This window comes from Triturus cristatus, chromosome 5_2 (assembly GCF_964204655.1).
Source record: "Triturus cristatus chromosome 5_2, aTriCri1.1, whole genome shotgun sequence".
Lineage (NCBI taxonomy): Eukaryota > Metazoa > Chordata > Amphibia > Caudata > Salamandridae > Triturus > Triturus cristatus.
Genome location: NC_140588.1, coordinates 198,210,475 through 198,235,634, shown reverse-complemented (window position 1 = coordinate 198,235,634; position 25,160 = coordinate 198,210,475). Strand labels below are relative to the sequence as shown.

General features: G+C 41.6%; 1 protein-coding gene across 1 annotated transcript in view; it reads right to left on the bottom strand.

Moving 5' to 3' along the window:
* LOC146822790 (uncharacterized) overlaps positions 1–25,160 on the bottom strand; it is a 388,769-nt gene that overhangs the window by 292,786 nt on the left and 70,823 nt on the right. The window contains exon 2 of the mRNA XM_085606585.1: positions 23,478–23,649. Within this exon, the coding sequence (XP_085462711.1) occupies positions 23,478–23,649 (172 nt within the window). The remainder of the gene's footprint in view (positions 1–23,477; positions 23,650–25,160) is intronic.

Below are 25,160 nucleotides of genomic sequence, written 5' to 3'. Positions count from 1 at the left end.
CCTGAAGTATATATATCCTTGATGGCTCTTAGAATTCCATTATTCAGAAGGCACCACCATCAAAATAAATCATTCACAAACTTTCTGAAATGCCATTTCTGACAAGTTTGTCTTAAAAACAAAGAAGCTGGAAGAGTACCTCTGGAGCAACATAACCAACAACCAAATTACAGAGAACACTTTGATCAAATTGAAAGGAGAAGACACACAATAATCTCCGCCGCCTTTCAAAATGCCCCAAGGCACCGAACGCAAAGACCTGGTTTAATCAAGCAAGCCATCAATCTCTCCATCAGACCCCTTTTTGATATGATTCTTCACATTTCGATACTTGTGCTTCTTTGCGGGCAACAGGCAACTGAGCTATTCCCCATTGGTACAGAAGGGACTCATCAGTCAACTCATTGACCTTGATGCTCTGATTGTGCTGAGTGACTCGACATTGAAGTTGATGATGACCTTGAAAAGTCAGAACCTTGAGTAATCGAACATTGTAACGAGGATTCTTTCAGATCTTATTGGGCTTCATTTGGAAAAGCTGGTGTCTGCTGGATGCTTCTGGGTAAACCATTTCAGAACTGTATCATCAGAGGCCACTCAAATAGAAATTGTTGAGTAGGTGCAGCTGCTTTACTCTGACAAACACAGCAGACAAGCCATGGAGGATGAGAGACCTTGGACCGCTATTATCGATGATGAGGGAGCAGGCCTTTAATGGCTACTATAGCACGCAACAGGGGGCTATAAGGCTATTAGAACATGCCACCACTAGACTGTACTATGTTATAATTAGTAAAACAAACAAATCCCCTCAGGTTCCCTGAGGTCTTTGTTCACAGGAACAGCTGTAAAAGGAAAATATTAGGAATGTTGATGCTCCGGGCTTCTACCAGCCATTAGAAGCCTGGAGCACTCAATTGTCTTCAATGGAGCACTCTACATTCCAATGTTCTAATTTAGCCTTAGCGCCCGCCATACTGGGCTCTACCAGCCATTAAAGTCCTTTAACAAGGGAGCCGTCCTTTAATGGCTGGCGGAGCCCTCTACGGAGGGCTCTAAGGCTATTAGAACAATCAGTGAGGTCTTTGTTTACAGCAACATCTGTAAACAAACATTGGAAAGTTGGAGCTCCGGGTTTCAACAATAGGCTCCCGGGGGATTGTCTCCAGGCTGATAGAGTACTTGCAGATATCATTACCCTCCATCATAGTGCTGCTAAGTTTCTGGCTTCAGATAGATATGTTAGATCTATATCATGAATATGTGGAACAATCATGTCACCAATTCGGAATCTTCAATAATCTAAGAGTCCAACTGTGTATCACCTGCATGATCAGCGATAGCCCCTCCATGCTTCACACCCGAGCTAACATTGATCCTTGTGGATTTAATAATAGCAGTGCAAAAAGCTTACTTGATGCAATAGTTAGGGCAGCAGACTGAATATTCCAAAAAGAACTGTTTTCGACCGTCCTTGAGTCTCAAGGAATTCTCTGTGAATGTGTTAGTACTTTGCAACTAAAACAGAACCATTCATATCTCAGCTGAAGAAAAAGGCCAAGTTGATTCAAACTTGGTAGAGCCAGCAAAAGCATGTTTTGCAGCCACAATGTTGCACGGATGGATATCAGTTAAAAGTACAGAGCCTTATTTAGAGTTTGGTGAATGGTATACAAGTTCAAAATGTAATGGATATCCCGTCGGTCCTATTACAAGTGCCAAAGGCTATAACATACTTGTACTTCAGCGGACATGAAATCCACCATGGTTGTGACAGTGTATCCTGTAACTCAAATTCAAACTATAAATCAGGCCCATAGCCCTCAAAGCAAGCATTAAAGTGGCACTGCACTGAACTATGATTTGGTTCAATCTGGAAGTCCCAGTATGCCATGATTTGATTAAAGGTGCATTAAACCTTAATGGTTCACTTACTTTACCAAGTCCAGTTTGATATCTTTGGTAGTAAATTACTTATAGTTAGAACTTTATCTGTTAAATGAGATCTCAATATCCATGATAAAATTGTCACGTTGAGAGATACAGCAGGCCAACCACATGAAGTGCACATCAACTAATGGCCTAATTCACAACCTGACTTTTGTAGAACGAAAACTAGTACTACAACAGTACTGCTCACAAACTTCAAAATGCAACTCATAAACTTCTCCACCTCACCTTTCTTTTCTGCTTGCAGATCTTCACCATGTTGGCGGACACCTCTGCATATGTAGGTATACTACTTAGGGCCCGATTACGATTCGGGCTGGAACAGCTCCGTCGGTCAGAGAGTCCTCCAGCCCGCATCTTAATCGGCTGGTCGGATTCCTTTCCGACCGACCCATTTTGATGGGGTTGGTCAGAAGGGAATCCGAATAGTTTTTCTGAATGGCTTCCAACGTGCTTGGAGAGCCCGTCCGCCATTCAGAAACCCTGCAGTAATCCCTCAGCCAGCTCTTTCCGGCTGAGGGATTATAATGGCAGATTCACACTGCCTTTCTGTGCTGGGCTTTCCGACACAGAAAGGCATTGGGAATCTGTCTTTGGATGCCCCCAGTAGGGCCCTCATGGGCGCAAGGCCACCGAATGGTGGCCTAGGGGTCACCTATGGTGCACCCTTGTTGATCCCTGCGCCCGGTGGCAGGTACCTTGAGGTGCCTGCTATGGGGTGCAGGTATGAACTGCACCTCTGCTCTTTGCAATGAGAGCATGCATTCCATTCAGAATGGATGCTCCCATTGCAAAGTATAGGACTACATTCTACTTCCGGGGCTGGAACCAACAACAGGAGGTCGTTCGGTTTCAGTTCCAAACCAATCTCAGACGGAATCCGGTCTGTCCGACATTGGAATCGGCCCCTTAGTTGTAAATGTGGGAGCAATGAGTTGGAGTGGTGGGAAAATGGGGAATACTTACTGCTAATTGGGAGAGGTTTAAGGAACTTTAAGGAAAGGTTCATCAGGCGCATACTAATATAAAGCATACCACAAAAAGTAAGCAATTGCAATTTGCAAAATTGACTTGTAAAGTTACTACAGCCCAAACTTTTTTCATAGAGACTCAGTTGTACTAGAGCTTAGCCTTGGAGTAAGCCAAGTAACACACATGACGAATCACCGGTACTGCAAAACAATCTCATAGAACACATTGGCGGCATGAAATTAAAATAACACCCTATGAGAACTAATATTAAATTCATTATAATATTATGGTATTTAACATTATATATATTTTTTATTAAGTGATAAAAATGATATATAGTTGTTGAGTGTTATTTAATTTTTATTTATTTCATTAAGAAACATAATTTAAAAATAAAATGTAATTTAATTTCTCAACATTTTATTGACTTTACATAGAGAGCATAGAGAGCATACATACATAACGCCAGAAAACACAGCAATTGTTAGGCCACATATTCTCCCCAACCATAACAGTCCTGTGAGTACATGAGAAAAGTTCTGTGGGTCTCCATCAACTTTTCCAATTCCTTCCCCATGGGCTCAGGTCGAAAGCAGATCTGCCCAAGGTCCGGATTTCATTGTCCAATGTTTGGGTCAGGATATTGTGTCTTTCCAGGACAATCCCTCTGTGGCTTGCCCAGTCAGCCCAAATTCTATTATGTTTTTGCAGGCACCCCCTGGCTGCATAAACGGGGATCTTCAGGCTCATGTAGTGCTCCAAGCCCATTTTCCAACACTGCAGGGCCAGAGGGTCTGCACTTTTACATGCTTTTGGTATGTCCCTTCTGGCTACAGCTAGGCCCAGCCATTTGAGGGCGTTTCTGATGTCGGTTGCAGTCTATTTCTGTAGTGATATGCGGCATAGTAAATGTAGGGTCTCTGGGCATTCTCCACCCCAGCACTTGTTCCAAACATTCAAGCACATCCTCCAAAAAGGGAAGGAGCTGCCCATAAACTCACACAGTATGCAGTAGGTCTCCTCCCCTTACCCCACATATCTAAATTACATTTTAAAAAATTTACATTTTCAATAAAAGAAATAAACGTTTAACCAAGTTTAATGAATATTAAATAAAAATGAAAATGTTAGTGAGGTTGAATATTTTCTTATCAATTATTGTTAAAAATTATTATTTATTTATTGAATTAATATATTTAAATTATGTTCATATTTAATATACATCTAATTTATGAGTTGCTGTGGTGTAACATTTTATTTTATTTTATTATTTACAGGCTAGTATAAGTATTTTAAATAAATTACATTTATATTATACATTAAAATGTTTGTTTCTTAAAAAGAAAATAATGCACATTATTACATTTTCCACAGAGCAATTTCCACCACAGTGAGATAACTAACAACAGTTGAAAAGTTCCTAGAAGTGACTTTAAACATGTAAATTATGTTGTAAGAGGCTCAAAAACTTCATTTGAGGGTAGAAGTCTACACTTGTATTAAGTGTAAATCTCCATTCAGAAACAGTGAATAACCAAAAAGTGGAGTTCTACCTAGTTGTACAAGTGAATATATATGTGAGTAAATCTATAACTGTACATGTACCTTTCTGAATCATTCCCAAAGTATTTTACCTTGCAATACATCTACAACACATAATTGCAGACTAAGAGGACTTTCTAGAATTAGTTTATTATTTATTTTTGTCCTCATTCTTCCAATTCTCTTGTTGGTGATACCCTATTCCCATTTGCCAGATGCCATAGCCAGGGATAGGGCCATCCCATCCAAGAAAAAGCTGTTTCCACTTCCAACCCTTCACTAGTATGCCCATAGCAAAGAAGGGACCGGAACCGACAGCGATTATTTGGCTTAATCATTGGACCCCCTGGGACTTTGACTCCAATCAACCAACATTGTCCATACTTTCTCCTTACTACTAGGATCACATGCTATGTCGAACTGACTTGTAGATATTATATTTTTATTACAATCAGATTGAAGGGGGGGAGTCCTCATTTCCAGGATCTGCATATCTCCCGTCTCCCCAATAAGATTGTGTAAAAAATGATTCTTGAGATAACAGTGTTAGGTCGATTAGAACAGTCCTGACATAGTCCAAAGAATATGAGCATAGGGCTTACCATGACTTGTAGGCCCATTACTTCCGTCAAAAACTTACACAGCTCGATCCAATAATCGGTAATCCTGGGACATGTCAAAAAATATATGCATATCATCCTCCAGGGGGTACAAATATCTTGGGCATGCATGCTGAGTTCCTGTGACTCTTGATAATTTTGCTGGGGACCAATATACTCTGTACATAGTGAAGAGATGATTCCGCTTAAGAAAGGTGGGTTTTACCACTGCTCTGAGCATTGCAAAGGAGTCAAGCCAACCCTCCCTGACCTTCAGATTTACTAAATCTTCTGCCCAAAGTTTTAAAATTTCTGTGTCCAATTCATCATCCGCCTCTAGCAGAGTACAATACCACAGAGAAACTTCCTTTTTAATGGGACCAGTTTTCATCGCCTGATCTAACCAGGAATCCTCCTCTTCCTCCTCCCAAACCTGTCTTTCCCATCAGGAGGAAACTAGATAATATTTAAATCTGGTTAATTGACCCCTATTGCATTGACTCAGGATTTCCCAGCTACCTAAAGATGACTCCGACTTAAGATCCCCTCACCGGGACATCCCTGCAGCTTTCAAGGGAAGACTGAGCTGATCCTTTAGACACTCAGGGGTTCCTGGTGAATCCCAGATCGGCGCCTTGGAAGAATAGCACAGGACTCCAAGCTTTTTCCGAATGAAGACCCACATTCTCAAAACCCCCAACAAAATAAATCTTCAACCTCACTTTCTTAAAAAACTTTGAGTCTCCGTATTTAAACAAAACCTGATCCCATCCGTCCCTCAGTCCACTCAGCATAGGCCCAAAGAGTGTTCCTAATGATGACCCATCCACTTTATTTAAAAACATGCGAAAGTTCTTAAAATGAAATGCATATCAATATGTCTTAAGATTCGGAAGAGCCAGCCCCCCCTTCTCCAACCTCCTCCTTAGCTTTTCCAGGATATGCTTGATCCATTTGAAGACCAGATAAAGCTACCTATCTTCCCTTGCAATTTGGCTATCACTCCTTTAGCAAAAGGTAGGGGTATAGAGTTAAAAAGAAATGTAATCTTTGGGAGGACAATCATTTTAATGAGGTTAACCCCGCCATATATGTTTAGGGGTAAATTCACCCACCTAACCAACAATCTCCCGATCTCCTGACTTATCTTCTTCCAGTTTACACGAGGTACTTCTACTAGCTTCTGCATGACTATGAAACCTAAATAGCGCATTTGTGACTTAATCCCCAGAGTTTGTCTAGGCTGGTTCCATTCCATAATTTCCATCTTTCCTTTATTTACCTTGTACCCAGATAGCTTCCCAAAAATTTCCGCCTAAGCCATTAAATTAGGAATAGCCACCTCAGGGTTAACAGTATACAGTATAAGATCGTCCACTTATAAAGCCAGTTTTGCCACTAAACCTGTAAACTTAAACGGGGCAATGGTATCATCCATTCTAATCAAAGAAGCAAACGGCTCAATATAAAGATTAAATAAAAGCGGGGACAGGGAACACCCCTGCCTAGTTCCCTGAGTTATATTGAACCAATCTGATAGCTCCCTGTTGACCAATACCCTGGCTCTAGTCAAACAGTACAGATGTTGAACTGTCCTTATTATACTCTCCGGGAACCCAAAGATCTTTAAAACCTCCCAGAGATAGGGCCAGTGGACTTGATCAAACGCCTTAGCGGCATCGACAGCTACGACAGTTACGGGTAAATTAAGGGCTTCCCCAAATCGATGGCTCCCATCATCCAAAAAGTAAGCTAATTGAGCTGCCTCCCGGGGATAAATTCTCTCTGATCTGGATGAATAACTGATTTAATAATCCTGGCGACCCTAGCGGCCAATATACCCAAAAAAACCTTATAGTCGGTGTTCAAAAGTGATATTGGCCTATAGGGGTCTACTGCCAAAGGGTCTTTATTGGGTTTCAGGATAAATGTTACTGTGGCTTCCACCCAGGACAACAGGACCTTTTCCCCTTCCAGCAATATTGTATTGAATAAGCATTTCAGCACTGCTAGCATGCTATCAAGAAGGCAAGAATATATCTCCACCGGTAGACCGTCTGGGCCGGCCGCCTTCTACCTAGCCATCTTTCTCAGCTGTACCCGGACTTCATCCTCCGTTATCTCGGCCATTAGGGCCCTCCTTTGGTCCTCCTTTAATTTAGGGAGTTCGGTCTTCCCCAGCCAGTCCTCTATGTTCTGCTTTCCTGGCGAAATGTCGTCTTTGTATAGCTGACTCATATACCTACGGGCTTCCATGCCTATTTTTGAGTTAGTATCTAATAGGGCACCTGTTTCTTCATCTCGTAGACTACCTATTAAATTTCTAGATTTATCTACTTTGGCTTTCCAGGTTAGAAGCGAGCCACTCTTCTCCCCATATGCAAAATGTTGTAATTTACTAACCCTCCATCAATCTAAAAGTCTCTTATCGAGAGCTCCTTGATATTCCGCTTGAAATTGTTCTAATTCTTTGGCCAACAAAGAAACTTTACTAGAGCCCTCCAATGATGCCTTTTGGAGCTCCTGTTCCTTATATTTAATCTTTTTGGAGAGTTCTTCCTCTTGCTGTTTCAAACTTCGCCTCTTTCCCACCATTATAGAGGTGCCAATAGCTCTTAAATACGCTTTGAACGAGTCCCAGATAATTTGAATTTTTGCTGATCCCATATTAGCTTGAAAGAAAACCGAAACCTTGTCCCTTATATTTAATACCACTCCTTCATTTAACAGACTTATCCTGTCCATCTTTTTGTGCCAATCTTATTGTAATGCCTCAAGGAAAAAAACCTAACCGAATGATCTGAGAGGATAGCAGGCAAATGTTTGACCTCTTCCAACACTGTTAGCCCCTCCCGATCTACTAGAAAATAGTCGATACGGGAGTGGTGGCCATATTTTTTGCTGTAAAAGGTAAAGTCTTTTATCCCCTCCCATCTTGCTTCTCCAAATGTAGCTCCTGAATTATGGTCTTGATTACCACAGATGTTTTGGGTGGACTAACATATTTAACTTTGGAGGTTCTGTCTAAATCCTTATTCTGTACTATATTAAAATCGCCTCCGATTATCACTGGAGCATTAGCCAGTAATAAACGGGCTTCAAGCTTAATTAAGACATCTGGGACATCCTCATTCGGACCATAATAATTGGCACAGGCTATTGGAATCCCTTTTATCCACAGGTTGGCTACCAACCATCTCCCAGAGAAGTCTGTATGATAGTTTTCTAATTTGATAGCGAGATTACGTCATATTATAACTCTTGTGCTACTTCTTTGGTCCGAACACACTACTTCCTGGAACCAGATCAATTTGTTAAATGCGGCACCACACTCACCCTTTTCTAAGTGAGTTTCTTGGAGCAGAATGACACTAGCCTCGCTATTTTTAAGAAATTGCGAAACCTGAGCCAATTTCTTCCTGGATCTCAAACCGTTCACATTCCAGGATATGAAATAAACCAGGTTTTTACTCATAATTATATTTTGATGCCCGCCTCCGAAACGACCCCCTTAACCTTAGCCTATACTCATAACCCACTCCCGCCCTGATAAAAGTCAGAAGCCCACTCATTTTGATTAGAGTCACACTACCATATGACAGAATAAGGACATTTTTTTCTTTTTTTCCCTTATGCTCCGACCACCCAGTGCACCCCACCACCCACCCACCTTGGGGAACACTCCTTCCTATCCCTAGGCGACAAAATCGCCTTTTGAGAAACCCCTGAGCTAGAAGAGGGAGAATCCAAACCAAATGTGAAATACTAAGTGTAAGGGTAACTAATACTTATAAATAAGATTGATCTTCGAATCCCTATTTATGTCTTTATTCTGAACCTTCCATCTGCGTCAACAGGGAGTTCACATCTTCTGGATCTCTCATAGTGTACATTTTATTCCGCCACATTATCTTCAGCATTGCGGGGAACTTCATCTGTACCTGGGCCCCCTTGGAACATAGGCCATTGATTTTTGCACTCAGCTCCCACTGCCTCTGGGCTGTTCTCTTACCCATATCAGATTGAATTTGATAATTGAGATCTCCAAACTTCAAAGAACGATCCTTCAGAGCGTGCCCCAGCACTAACTCCTTGACTGAGAACGAGAGGAAGTTTATCAGAATCTTCCTTGGGGTTTTCCTCCCAGGGTGTAACCTAAATGGGTCTCTATGCACCCTTTGTATCTCTCTATCCCAGTCAATATCTGACCTATCCTGAAGTAGACCTCCCAACAACCTACACACAAAGTTTTTGATGTCATCTTTTTCAGAATTTTCAGTGCTATTCAAGAGACAGACATTATTACACCTGGCTTGCAATTCAAGTCTCTCCAGGTCCTCTTGTAGCATCATATTTTGTTTTTTAAGCCCCATAATTTCACTAGTGTTTACAGCCGTCGCCGCTGCCAATGACTTCACATCGCCTTCTAACGCTGTGGTCTGTTGAGCTAGTCTATCAATTTTTTGTTCAAGTATCCCGCATTTTTCTTGAATATCCTTCTAATTATAATCAGAAGTCTCAAATTTAACCAAGATGTCTTGTCTCAAAGTATAGAGCAGATCCACCAGCTGATTTTCTGAGGAAGAATTTCCCTGCGGGCTATGATCTGATCCCGAGCTCTGACCGTTACTCGGGCTGGGACTTTTACTTTCATTGCCCTTACGCATTGTATCATTCTGAATTACTTGTGTATGGGATATGATTTCTTTTTGGTTTTCTGCCAATGGGGAGAAATGGTTTCCCAGCCGTAGTGGCGCCGCCTTGTGTGGTTTTTCCACAGCCTTATTCCCCACTCCGTCTACAGACCCGGTGACCTGCTCCATGATTTTAAAATAGGACCTGAAAGAGGGGGGAGGTTTAGAGGAAGAACGTGTTTCCCTAGGCCCACACCTTTTGGGTTTCCCAGATCCTCTGGTTGCTTTTTTAACAGGGGTTACAGCTTGAGGCTCTCCAGCAGCAGGGACTTTTGCTCTTCCAACAGCACTTTTCTTCTCAGGCACAGAGCGCAAAAGATACCAGTTCCGTGCCGGCAGAAATTGCACCTCCCTAGCCGCAGCCGCAGCAGTCCCTATTGCCTTTTTCTCCCCTATGGAGGCTTGGGTTGTGAATCCCCTACCATGATCACTTTCTGACTCCTCGTTCATCAAGTTCACACAGGAAGAAGAATCCTGGGAGGGGAGGTCATTTTCCATCCACCCTCACTTTACCTTGACTTTTGCGCTATATCTCTGTTGCTGTTGCCAATATTCTTCAGGGAAACGAAGGACCGCTCCCTCTCAACTTGCTGCCTGTTCGTGGCAAACTATATCTGTGCCTTTCCTGTAATTTGCCACCAAGGTTACAAGTGCATAGGTGGCTATGCAAGCTCTTGCCCTCTTGAGCCCGCTCAGCGCCGCCGCCGCCTGGGATCTCCAGGAGAAACGCCGCCGCCCAGCACCAGTTCCCCTGGAGGGCGGGGCTACCTTCCGCAATTGCAACCGTGTCTATGCCCATATGCAAACAAAAAACACTCACGTTGCTCACTTTCTGGTTTTTAGCAATGCCGCTACTGCATACCGCACCGTTACCCGTTACTGTATGCTTGATTCTCCGCTTCTTCGCTCAGGAGCTCTCGCGACCGGCATCAGCCAGCCACCATGTTCCCCGATCACGTGACCCACGTGCCTCCCAAAATTAGTTAATTATTATCTTATATCTTTATATATCTATTTTAGGGCCAGATGTAGGTAAAATCAATTTTTCGATTCCTTAATAGCGAATTTTACAGATTCGCTATTAAGGACTTGCAAAGTTGAATATAGGTAGGAATCGCTAAAATATTAGCGATGCCTTAATATTCCTTACTAGCGAATCGCAAATTGAGATTCGCTAATAAAGAATACCTACCCATTTATTCCTATGGGCTAGGAGGTCCATAGGAATGAATGGGAAGACATCCTCACTTTGCGATTCGCTATTAGTGAATCGCAAATTGCGGTTGCAATTTCATGGGTGCAAGGGTTCCGAAAGGACACCCTGTTGTACCTCTGAAATGTACATGTGTGCACATGTGGTGCACATACATGCCCTAAGGGCATGAATGTGTGCCACATGGCACTTTTAAAAATGCAAAAAAGTGCTTTTTTAAAGGAAATCGCTAATTGCCACCAACTTGAAGTTGGTGGTAATTAGCGATTCCTTAAGGCTAAAGTGCACTTTCTTTTGTGCTACTTACATTGCATTTAAGGAATTGCAAATTGCGATTCCCTAAATGCAATCGCAAAATAGGGAATCGCAATTTTTGCGATTCCTTATTTTGCGAGTAGGTTTAATCTTACCTACATTGCTCAAAGCCAAATTGCGATTGCAAAGGCCGAAATTCTGTGAATTTCGGCATTTGCGATCGCTAATTGGCTTCCTACATCTGGCCCCAAGTTAGGTATTCTTCTCCAAGAGTCTTCATTGTAAAATGACATAACCAGACCAACAAATACTGGATCTGTGATGGCAAATCAGTAAAATGTAGAGCTCATTTTTAGGTTTGACCGACATAAAAGATTGTTTAATTTTTTCTGCCAGTCTTTTGACAATAATACAAAATAATAATCCTTAAAGGGGCTTCGGGTCAGCCCTCTCTGGACGTTGCTTTACTCAAGTTTACTTCACATTATGGATCAGCCCTTACTAAGCATATATAGAGTGGGTCATCCCCTCCTCAGGCAAAGTTTTTCATAGAGACATTCATAGTTCAGCCCACCCAAAGGACAACCATTTGGGCTTGAAGAGTAAGGGAGTGTGAATGAGTGCATTTTTCTGCTTTTCATACGCATCCACATCAGAAAGGGACAGCATCAAGAGGCAAAGGAGTTTGACTCCAGCCTACATGGATGTATAATACACTGGCTGTCCAGCAGGAATATGGGGACAGAGGTGCATCCCGGTTCTTACCCGTGAAGCGTGACTGTAGCTCAGGCTTCTCTCAGTAGCTTGTGAGCTACTGGCAGCTCTCCAGCTACCTTTGAGTAGCTCTCCTGTGTGCAGCCCAGTCTACTAAATTAGAAACTTTTCTGTGGCTTAAATAATATATTTACACAAAAACTTTAAAATGTTTATTTGAGACAAAAGATTTTGGTTTTTCAGAACTCATAAGATGATATGTGGAGAAAAATGGTTGCATTTTCAAAATTCTACTAAAGGTGAGTGATAAATCCAGTGGCGTTCAGGAAGGATATTAATAATATTATTAAGCGAATACTATGAGCATTGCAACTACGGTTGTTATGTATTACCTATGTAAAAGGATTCCAACTTGACAGAGACTTTTTTAAGTTACTGCTGGTAGCCCTGCCTGAACACTGAGGTGTCCACAGAAATGAGGGCTTGATTGCTTGAATTAATCTCAGCCACTGGTAATTAATCAGGCCTGCATCCCAATCCATTGTTATTTTGTACACCATGTCACCTCAGTTTGGATGCAGCTATATGCAAATCAGTCTTGATCCTGCTCCAGTCAGGAACAGTCACAGCTCAAGTGATCATATGGTGAAAGATACAGTACAAATATGCTAAATCAATAAATAGACGCAATGTATTGAAGGATGATGTTTGTGAAGGAACCAATTGAGTCTAAGTCAATCACACTAGCCCTTTTCCTTAAGAACAATAATTATCAAAGGTAGTGCTTCAACCTTTTGATGGCGTTTTGACCTTTTATCAAAACACTGGGGCCGTGTTCAGGACCGAAGGTTTTGTGAGCCTAAGTACCTGAATTTGAAAAAAGGAAACTGTAGAAATATTCTAGACATTCAAAAATGTCAGTAAAGACCATAAGCAACAGTATTGATGCATTGCTGATTACCTCACTCAATACATGTTCGATAACATAATTGATACCATCACTGCAACATCTGAAAAGACAAATGAAGACAACACTGTACATGGCAAGGGTGCGAGTTATAGTTACCTTATGGCACAAGTTATAGTTACTTGAGGTAACTATAAGTGGTGAATTTCAATAGTTTTGTTAATTTAAAATGGTGTGCTTCAACTGACATTCTCACAGTACTATAATGTCCCTTTAGCCTTTTCTTTTTTCAGTGAATTTCCAAATAAGATATTATTACAATTCCTAACTATAACATAACATTTACTATAACATAACTTTAACCTTTATTTTTTCAGTGAATTTCTAAGGAGCTTTTTTTAATATACAGTAAGATATTATTTCAGTTCCTAAATATAGTCACTTTAATGTTTGTTTTTTGCAGTGATTTTCTATTTTTTTAATGTAAAGTAAGATGTCCATCACACTGCGCGGAGTGGGGCTGGGCGCAAACCCCTTACAGTACACGGCTGACTATGTCATGTAAAAATGTAAAAGATGTAATTTTAAGTAAGGCAGACCTTTGACTTTGTCAAAGGGTCAAAATACCAAAATCTAAAAAGTAGTTGGCCTTTTGGCTTTATCAACGGGTCAACACATCAACATATATAAAGCAGACCTATTGGCTTCGTCAAAAATACATCAATAACCATAATCATATGCATATTTAACCAATTCACACATTTAAATGTATAATAATAGTGATTGTCACAAAATCTTTTCAATAAAACACTATATAGAAAAATAAACATGTCTTTGAATCGTTTTTTAACATTTTTCAAGCGACAAAGTGCAGTTATACAACCAACCACAAGAGGTCTCTGCACTCCAGCTGAAACGCTTACTGTTCTCTCTCGGAGTGCTTTAAAAAATATATAGTAAACTCTCTTGGGGTCAAAGATTCAGTGACCCATGAGACTTACTGTGTGTTTCTAATGTTGCTGGGGAGCTCTTGCACTCCCTCCAACCCTCCACAGGATTAAAAAAAATGGTTGGTGGTGCCCCTGCCTCTCCTAGGGGCAACATCAGTAAGAAAAATATAATTTAAAAAGACCTTGCAGGGCAATATGGGGTGCTCCTTGCATGGAACAGTGCATGATAAATGAGCAGTTGGCGCCGCTCATTTATCATTCCTTTCAATAATTTTGGTTTTAGTTGTTTCAGTCTCACCTGGGATACCAAAGGTTTATTTTAAGTTTGGGGCTGTGGGAGGATCCCCAAGTCCCTTACAGCCCCTACTGGCTCCCACCCACAGTGGGCGCTGGCGGCAGCCGACCATTTTGTTAAAGTAGGTGCCCCAGTGCCCACGCCAGTGCACCCCCAACATTTTTACTGCTGGGGGCTGCAGGAGGAGCCCCTGCCAGCTCCCAAGCCAGCACCCACGTTATTTGAAAGTGGGTGTCCATGTGCCTAACCGGGGCATTAACAACTGGTCAAGTCATTAAGGCCCACAGGAGGAGCCATCCTGGGTGCCACAGGAAGTTGCCTATGTTGTTTTGCTGTGGCCTGAGCAGGAGCAGCTTATTTCTGTGCTCCTTCGGGTGGGAGCAAAGAAGTGTTCCCTGCCTGGGAGACTGCCGGCAGGGAATAAAGTTTACATGCTCTGCCCGCGCCCTCTCTGGCAGGGAACCTAGAAGTGTTCCTGGAGAATGGATCCCCAGGACACTGCTTTAATCGCCAGGGCAATCTACAGCTCTGAGGCTGGGACCCGATGCCCTACTCCCCTAAAAACACAGCCCACAGGGTTGGGGTCCCTAGGGCTTCTCTGCATGCACCCCTCCAAAAAATGATTTGTTTGGCCTTGGAGGATGAGGTCCGCTATGCCTTAAAGAGACTCGGGCTGCACGTTCTCTCCCCTAAATTTTATAGTCTAGTCGTCCTGAGGGATTGAGTTCCTGGGGCCTGTATGATGTTAACTGAAGGGGACCGTGTGCCCCCTCCCCTAAATTGAATGTCGGCCCAAGGGGATGGGGTCACCAGGGCATCATAATAACTTGAGGAGGGTCACCTAAAAAAAATAATTGCACCAGCCCCCTAGCCATGGCCCACCCCAAAGTTATAAGTACACTAAAAAATCAATTTCCTATGCAAATGTGGTCCTAACAATAACTACGTAATATATATCCCTCATCTTTTACATCTTCCACTCTTAAACTTCCCATAAAATCCCAATGTTCACAGCCACCAATTTCTGAGAAATTAAGTGCTATGTTCTTATAGTTTGATTGTGAATTATAGGGTTGATTATGTAGAATTGAAGGTTTAGGTTCTAGGTATGATTGTGGTTGGAGTTTTTAAATGCAATCAATCACTCTGTTTTAACATAGTTGCATATGTTCTGCATCGCTTTATTGGTATATATCCAAAATAAACAAGATATTACAAATTGAGGGATCCCAGTACTTGCTAGATGTAGAACCGTCAACCAGACAATTATTTGCAAATTCTTGGCCTCCCACCAGTGTTTAATTTGTAGAATATAAGTGCTGGTATCTTAAGATTTGCCCAGAACCCCATAGGTGGCCCTGCTAAATGTCGGGGTGCCAAATGTCATGGCTGTATACTCTTGATTTCACCTCATGCCTCTTGCACCTACCAGCCTACTCTCCCGGTTCTTTTATCTCACTTCTGCAGGTACTTTTTCATCCCTGCTTTCTCCGTGTCGTTGTCATTTTATTATTTCTTCTACCCCCTTTTTCTGCCTTTTTCTCTCTTGTTCTGCATCAGAGTCTGATGAATGAAAAATAAGGACCTGTCACCAAAAATGAGTGTCGCGGGGCTCCACCTGCAACCAACGGTAAAAATTGAACACTGCTTCCGGCAATTAAGGTGTGAATAAAAACACTACAACAGAGGACCCCACAGATCCTAAGCGTACCATATTTAGGCCTTCGGATTTATAATCATTGAGGAACATGGCTGGAGTGCCCTTAGACTTAATCAAACTGGGACCAGAGCATATCTGTCCTACTGGACAGTTTTGTGTATTGCAGCACATCACACATTTTATTTGAATAGGTGTACATGTTGTACCAGCTGCTTCGTACAAGGTATTTATAGCATGGAGAAAATCCGTGCCAGCAGATCAGGTGATCAGGTGTTCCAAAGTTTCACAGAAGGTATTTGCAAGTACCCATGAAAAAGGAGGACCCCTCAGACCAATGTTCCCTCTAATTTGTATTCCTCTGTGTGCAACAGTGCAAGATCTCTGTGCACTGCAGCCAAGGCTGTGTGTGCCAAGCACGCTCAAAACTTTTGTTTATAATGAGATCGAGAATAAGTGCTTTTCACCCTCATAGCTCTAATTAACAGGGTTGTGAGACAGTTTTGCAGTGTGGAGACTGATCATCATAACATTAATTGCTTACTCTAGTTGCACTTATACCCCAGGATTAGACAAGGACAGGACAATTTAAGATTTTACTGAATATTCTTGATTGGAGCATTGATCATTTGGTGGGGGATTGCTGAAAGACTATACAAGAGAATATAGATTTTGCAAGTTGACAATTGCATAGCACAGTTTTGATGTAGATCCTAATGATTAATGTATTTTCCAAGACAAAGTGTGTGAAGTCTGCCCATCCATGCAAAACATAAACTGTGGGAAAGGGTGGCTCAGACAAGTAAAGTGCCATCACTTGATGTGTGAAACATTTGCCTCTCTCGTGATCCTTTTCATTCTCCCAGTGGTGATAAACTCTATCAAGGTCAACTTTGCCATTTTAGAGATAGGCCTTCGTCCTCATCAGCATAACCAAGTAATTCTCCACGAGTCTAATTCTTGATTTAGACTTGATAGTGTTCATTAGACTGAATCCTCTTTCACAGTCTGTACTTGATGACTGAAATGTTGGAACGTGGCTTACAAGCCACACAATGCAAAACATGCTATTGGTTGAACATTCAAGAAATGCGGATGGTATATGTCAATAGCACTCAGCAAACCTGAGAAAGGAAAGATAAAATGTAGTTCTTGTGTACATTTAGCAGCTTGTATGTCTGCTTTCGTGACAGACAGATTGTCAAGGCTAGCAACTATGGTACTAATGGCATGGGAGCAGGAAAACGCTAGTTTCCAATGCCCCTCTGGGAACCTCCCTGCTTAGTATCTCAATAAACCATTGCAGGTAAGTACCAAGGGGGGAAAGGGGAATGGGGCAGAGAAGAGACAGCTCCCAACACTCTGCTTGTTCTGCCAATCTTCTATTCTTCTTCGTAGTGTTCTTGTAGTGCTAAAACACATATGTAATGTAACTTTACTTTTTAATTTATCTAGTAATTACTTACATTACTTAACATTTAAGGTTGCTTGCCTTGCCAGGATATGATTGGGAGCCTACTTCTCTTCTTACTTCTATTTTTGCTTTCTTCTTTATTTATGAAGAGAAGTGCAGTTCAGTAATCTTTCTTTCTTCTTTTGCAGGGACGACCAGCGCCTATCCTGCTTCAGCTTCCTTCACAAGGAATGATAAAGGTAAGTCTAAGTTTTATTTATTTAATTCTGTAATGGTGTGCCTCTAATTTCTATTAGTATACTTACAGTGTGTTGAACTGAACTGGCTGTATTAAATGGGGTTCTGGGAATTCATGTCTCTGCCTTTCTTTCTTGTACCACAGATTTAGTTAAGGCTTTTTAGCTTCGTAGTATAAATTGCAGTAATGTGTTTTTTAAATCTATTTTCCCTTAAGCTCTTCATGTGCTTGGAAAGCGTCTTGGTTTATGGAGCGCTAATTATTACACACAAATATCTCTGACTCTGGTAGGAAGTTATTTGTTTAAGGGATGTCATTATTATGTTAGTTTTAATCAGCTCTTCATGTCCTAGAAAAGAGCCTTGATTTATGGTGTGCTAATTGTCACACTTGAATAACTTTGACTCTGGCTGAAAAGTATTTGGTTTAAAGAATATTCCTTTTTATTTAGTTGAGAGGAAACATGGTGTGTTAAAAGAGAAGCCCACGTTATAGATATTTTGACTCAGCTGACTGAACACAGATGAAATTGGATGCTTGCATTTCTTACTGGTAAACACTGTGTGTTGAAAGGTCACGCCCGCGTTCAGGAGAAACAAAATGGTTCTGACATAATCTGTCTACTGAAAGCCTCTGAGAATACAACTAAGGTTTAGAGGGGAACTGAGGAAGTAGTTTTAAATACTTTTATTTCACCTCTATCCTCCCGGTGATATTTAGAATCTATGCTATTAGCTTTCCACATAAGTATTTCTTTTTTACATGACAAGAACTAAACAGTTCATTGACCTTGACTCTGGGAATTTTACCAACCGTCGAATCTAAACCGGGTGTGCACGCAAACTTCCCTGACTGACTTCCATGACACCCATGTATATTGGTTGCTCTTCCCTGAAGTACTTCGGTGAAGTGCACAGTGGAATCTTGGAGCGCGCTTCACCAGTGTGTGATTAACCTAAATGACTAGACTGCTACACAGCGATATGCTGCAGCAGAGTGGAATGTTAGCGGCCATGTTGGAATTTCTACGATGCCAACTTGCTCTCCAACTCCAGGGATTAAATGCTTTTTGATGGTTTTGTGAGGGGGAAATGGTGGCCAGAGTATAATAAGGAGGAAACCTATTGTGAGTCCTGACACAGATGCATCATATAGGACCTGTACAAAACCACAAAGTAATGTAGAAGGCTGACAAAAGAGAAACATAAGAAATACTGAATTACCCTGACCATCCCCATTTCAGTACTTTTTAATGCACTGACCCCACAATATAGCAGGAGAAGGAATACCTCACAGTAGAAGTGGACAAGCCAAGAAAATAATGAGTAGAACAGAGCCAAGGATTGGCTCTAGCTATAAATCATTCAACACAAATGTTAGAGTAGTATAAGGAGCATTACAAATTCAGGAAAGTATTTTCTTAACACACAGAAATGTTTCACCTTACAGTCCTGGCCCTGGCTTAATGAATGCTACTGAACTAAGAGGGAAGTCCATTATCATGTATACATTAGTTGGTGGCTTGATTTGTGCTATAGCTGGAGAAATCATATAGACTATTAAATCAAAAACACCAAGGTTTCTATATTCTGCACATCTTGTACTCATGTTTTTGAAGGTGGTCTTGTAATAATGAACAAAATGGACGTGCGGTGAAATAAAGTATTTTCATTGGATCTCATAATTTGGTGGAGCAGGGATTATTGTGCTCCAAACATAGACAAGCATTAGCAAAGCCAAGAGGCCTGGTGCTAGCCTCTGCCTCAGTTTTTTTCTGTTTTAGTTTTTCAAAAATACTTTTGGTGGTAAGCTGGTGTGCCCACATCAATCTACAAAAATTTGAACAACCACAGTGTTTCTTGGTCTGCAAATAACACACATTACTAGTTCCTGGCTCTGAAAATAACTACTTTTTGTGTGGCTGTACTCCTGAACAGGCATCATGTTGTAACTTACAGTGAAGTGAGCCAATGGCTGAAGAGAACTGACTTGTTGCTCCATTATACATGCTGGAACAGGTGGAAGAAAAATGTGAATGACACATCAACAGACTAATGGAGAACGCCTGACTGAAAAGCCCTATAACTATGTATCATACACAACTTTCATAAAATTAAAAGGTCTTGGATAACACCAGACCTAAAAAAACAAAAAAGCCAATTGCTCTGCCGTTTGCTGCTAGCCTCTTTGCTAATGCATTTTATAATGTTTTTGTAAATGTTTAGCTGCCTCATACAAAAGTCCATTCTGAACCTGAATGACTTGTCGGTTGGGGCTGGCATAGAGGAGATAGAGAGAGCACAGCAGAGTATATGGCCTGAAAGTGTGTGTATCATTAGCAAGACTGTAGGAGAAGTTGAGTGAAAAACGTTTGTCAGTGTCTATATATTCAATGGAATTATAGTAATTGCACATTGTGTGCTGTACAAAAGCTGAACAACAATACCTAGGGCCAATAGAATTAAGCAGTGAGGAAAAGCACCAAATTATGTTACAGGGTTGACGAAATTATACGTCAGGAATAGCACAATTATGTGGCATACTACAGGACATTTTTTCTAGTGTTACTTCAGTATTTTATAATTTTTTTTACACATGGTAATCCTGTCATGGTAATGATTTCACCTCATCACTACCAGTTTACCAACCAAGTAAAGAAATAAGCAACTGAAAGATGACCAGCTAAGCTTTGCGAAGGGCCTTCGATGCACGCAAACATATGTCACAATGTTTTTTGTAACTTTTGATCCATTCAAGCTAGAACCAATTATTTTTTGGGTTAAAATCTGCAGCTTATATGGCTGATGATGAATTATGTAGCAAATCCATAATTATGCACAAAAAAAGCAGTGGCCACAGAATCGCATTATTTTAGTGGTGCTGGTAATACATTATACTTGTGATGCTGCATTGTGCCATGTGTTTGTTCAAGTCCATCCTGCACTGGTTTAGCCTAGTGATTCATGTGTTACCTAAGAGTGTGTAAAGGAAGATAAGGAGGCCCACAGATGTAGAGCAGTGGAAATCTATGCTAGGAGTTTTACAGGCTTACCGCATATTTCATAGCTCCTGTAGAAAAGTAGAGTGCCCAACAGGGATGGTGATGGGACAAAAGTGATATCGATAACTTGGATATCTATGCCACCCCTCCTCCACATTTAATTGGCAAACTGTATAGGCTATTAAACAAACACAAGACTTTTTTTTGGACAGCCATCTTTCTGAATGGAAGTGTTTAGAAATGCTTTCATATGTGATAAAGAACAAACAGAATGCTCAGTGAAAAAGTATTGAGCATTATCCCACAACCATTTCTTTTTTTATAGATCTACTCATTGTTCACTCACACTCAGTTCTATGCTCTGTATGTTACACGCCTTTGTAGCAGGCACATTAACCCTTTGCTTTACCTTAGGAGAGCTGAAACTGCCACTAGACAAATCTCCGCTCTCTCTCCAGCAGTAACATTAATCACCAGAGTTATATTGACACTTTTATTGTTTCACGACCCCTGCTGGACACCCAAGAAAATCTGTAGCAACTGCTTTTAAAACAAAAAGTTATTTTGGACACCGCATCCTCCACACTCACAAGGTCAGTGCCAGGTATGACTGCACCAAGGGCTAAAGCCGCACAGCAACAGAGATATCCCTCAGATGTTATTATTTTAAATATACAATTTTATTTAAACAGTAAAAAAAGGCAATATTTACCCAGTTCACAGTCCGATCCTAAAACACAGCAATTTATTTTATCAACCTCGACCAGGGGCCATTCCACACCTGAATGTATAGAGGGTAGGGGGGTGGTGAGGGGTCATGGTGAGAGAGAAAACATGGCCTGCACTATGGGGACCGGCATGTTTATAGTGCATGTCCTAAAAACGCATGTGTAAAACAGCTCCGAGTCCACAGTGCGAACAGCAGTAGTTCAACAAGAGCTTGCAAGCATACAAACCAATATAAAACAAGAGATCATTGCATTCACTGAAATGAAAATAAAAATAAACATTTCTGGTGAATGTATGCAGGCCCCCCACCCCACCCCTCCAATGCGAAAAGAAAAAGCAGCGTGTATAATAGCCGCCTGCTCCAGACTCTATGGCAGCACACAGGCCCTGACCTGAAAATGCAAAACTGCTGCTTCTCCTGTGTTGTTGATGCACACTGCACTTCACCACTCAATAAAGATCGTACTTTTCATGGCGCTCCAATTTTAAAGGCCGTGGCTGGTGAACAGTCTACATCTCTTGTGTGCGCTTGGATAGACTGTGTGCGCGCTTGTGAAGGCCCTGTGCATGCACACAGCTTACAGGGAACAATGACTCAGATCATTCTTAGTCCCATGATATCTATTTTATACCCTTGACAGAGAATATCTGCATAGTGATACACTGTTGCCCCCAGTCGCTGCACAGTGGTAGAGCTCTATGTAAAGGACCCACTGGAGGCACTTACCCACTTCCTACTACCACTTAAAGTCCAGAATAGGGACTAAGCATGCATGTATGGTATATCTATAGCACAAATCTACCCAAACGGCAATGGAGAGATGTTCAAGGTCAAACTGGTAACTTAAATACTAGGGGGAAAACGCAAGCAGGTGGTACCCACAACATCATTAGAGAGCGAGAGAGAAAGAGAGTTACTGCAAAAGCTCATACCCATAGAAAGTGGCCACTGCTATATTTTCAACCTCCTTAAATGTTGTGGCTGAGGGCCTAACTACGAGTTTAGCGGTCCATAGGACCGACAAACCCACGGTGGAGGTACTGTGGTGGTTAAGGACAGCTGCATCAGTAGTCCAACCACTGTATTGCAACTACAACGGTTGGACCGCCATAGGACTGCAGCAACCACCAGGGATCCACAATCCCTGGTGGTGGGGTAGCGGTCTGAGGGCTGAAATATGGTGGCGGTGCATTCGCAGCACCGCCAAGTATATTACGAGCTTCCTCAGCGCAACAGATTTCATAGCGCTGTGGCGGTAAGGAAACAAAGGTGGCCCAACAGGACTCCCTGTTCCCTCATGGCTTGAGGATGCATGCAGGGGGGCACGTGATGTGCCCCTCTGTCCGCATGCACCCCCTTTTCTGCACGGCATGGACAACACAGTCCATGCTGGGCAGGAACAGGCTTTGGCATTCCCTTTGCTGAGCCTTTTTAATAGGCACCGCTTTGGGAACAGCAAAGGACTTCCTCCCAGACCATGATATAACTCCTACTCTGGCGAGTGGCCGGCGGTGAAGTTTGGCTCTGTTGGAGAAGGGCAGTGGCGTGCTGCCCTGCTCCAACACTGCAAACTCATAATCAGGTTCCTAGTCGGGAATACTAGAATGTGTTGATCTCTAAGAGAGATGAGAGAAGTCAGTTTGGCAATCGGGGAAATAAAACAATATTAAAAGGAGCTAATATGCTAATTTCTTCTGTTGGTTTGTAATCTAGAAGTTTGAGTAGGTAATATTATGGTAGCCAAAATATTTAGGATCAAAATATCAAACGGTGACTGCATATAGTGAAGTATACTATTCTTAACTCCACGTTTACATACCTTGAAGATATATATGTATTTTCAAGAAACACAGATGTGGAGTTAGGTGTAGAAAATCTATACATACCTGTCAATGTTTTACTCTTCAATATTTTGTTTATGAAATTCAGGAATAAGGATAGTCCCTAATCAATATTCTGGACTCTTGTCAATCAGAATCAAATATGGCTGTCTACATTCAGGGCACAAACTTAGTTAGGTTGTAAATCTACACATCGCTTTGAATGCATAATCCTGCTCTTTTGGACTCATCGAAATAGGGGATGCAACCCTTAATGGCGGACCGCAACAACATCCACTTTTTTAATCTGAATAACCTAAAAGATGAAGTAAGAGTCTCGGAACTTAAAAATCCTAATAGTCTTGGACATTCACTGCTCCTCAGAAAAAACAAAGGTTTTTGCAGACACTCAAGAACTAAACATGTTGCCACGTTTAATTAAGGCAAATTTTAAATAGCAAATCTAGACTAATAGATTAGTGCATACGTTTATTATTTGTCCGAAATAAACAACGTCAAACCTCACCTTCTCCTCCTGTTATGATAAAGGATTTTCATTCGAAAACCTTTTGCTCTGAGAGCAACACTGTACCCAACCCGACCCATCCCGATGATTCCAAGGGTGGCTTCTGTGACGTCATCGACAAACCAGTTTATGTGAAATGGCAGAGTTTCTGGTGAGGTTATCATTTCAATTCCTAAAAGCAACAAGTAGTAGAAAAGAAAATTAATATGAAGCAATTTATTATTTTTTTACCTTGCAGTTTTGTAAATCTTGGGCCGAGGGCATTAGACCATAATACAACAAAAGCAGATTATTGACACATTTGTTTATTTATTATTGTGCTATGCACAGGAATATTAAGGGCTTAATTACAACTCACTCGTGGGCGCCCAGCGGTGGCTGTCTCCCAACCGTCCTATTACAATGGGGGTGGTTGGACCGCCATTGCCGCGCCACAGCCGCCAGGTGGTCAGGAGGCAAGTAATATGCTTGGCAGGACCGCCGTGGTCCTGCCAAGCATCACTGCAAGTTTCACCGCCATGAACACCGCGGAAGAGAGGAAACACCAGCTTGTGCATCTGCGCCATATGGGTGCACATAGGGGGGCCCATGTGTGCTTTCACAGCAGTTCCTGCACGGTATGGACTTTACAGTCCATGACATGCAGACACTGTTTTCAGGGCATTGCCGCTAGACATGAGGTACACTCATAATCCAGCAGGGGGGCCAACCACAGCTTTGGTGGTGCTGCAGGGGCAGGTCCCGGTGCCACACTGCCAAAGGCATAATCAGGCCCTAAGTGACAGCCCAGAATGTTGAACTGAGGCGGGATTCAAACATGGTTTTACAATTCCATGGTCGGCAGATTTAACCTTTAGATCACATCACCAAAAACATGGAATATAATGAACATTTCAATCAATAAAAGATCAGTATGGAATTCTTAGTCACCATAAGAAGATTCCCTGTCACTATCACTGATAGCACTGCCTTCCGTGCTTCTCCTTGCACTAATACTAGTAAATTATGCTACTGCTTGTACTTTTCACAATAGTGCCAATATTGTATCATATACAGGGCCACTGGAGCTATGCTGCAGGGGATGGCCAAATTATGCGGCAGGGTTGAGTTAATTATCCAGCAAGAAAAGGCAAATTATGTGGCACAATGCAGCACATTTTGTGATAGTAACACTTCATTATTTGTCATTTTTACACTTCTTAACACCGTTCAAGCATTGGTTGTACCTCATTAGTACAAGTTTACATCCACATATAGCAATAAGCAACAGAAAAGGTAACCAATCGAGCTTTAAAAAGTGCTTTCCACTGTATGGCAACATGTGTTGCTGTGTTTTTAGTAATGTTTGAACTGTTTGAACTATAAACACATTTCTTTGTTAAAATTTGCAGATTATGCCGATGATGATGGATTAGGTGGTAAATGTGGCAAATCTATACTTATATGAAAAATGCTGTGGTCACACAATCGCATAATTCCAATGACCCTGATCATACTTCCTCCTATCAATCATATGAGTAGTCAGCACTACTGCTATCCAGGCAAAAGGAGGCAGTTTTAAGGACTTTTTCATCTCTGCCCAGCCTGGAAGAGAGTTGTATAAGTGACAATGCCAAAAATCTCAACACTTTTAAAATTGCTGCATCTGTAGTCCTTATTAACTTCTTTTATTATTTGTCATTG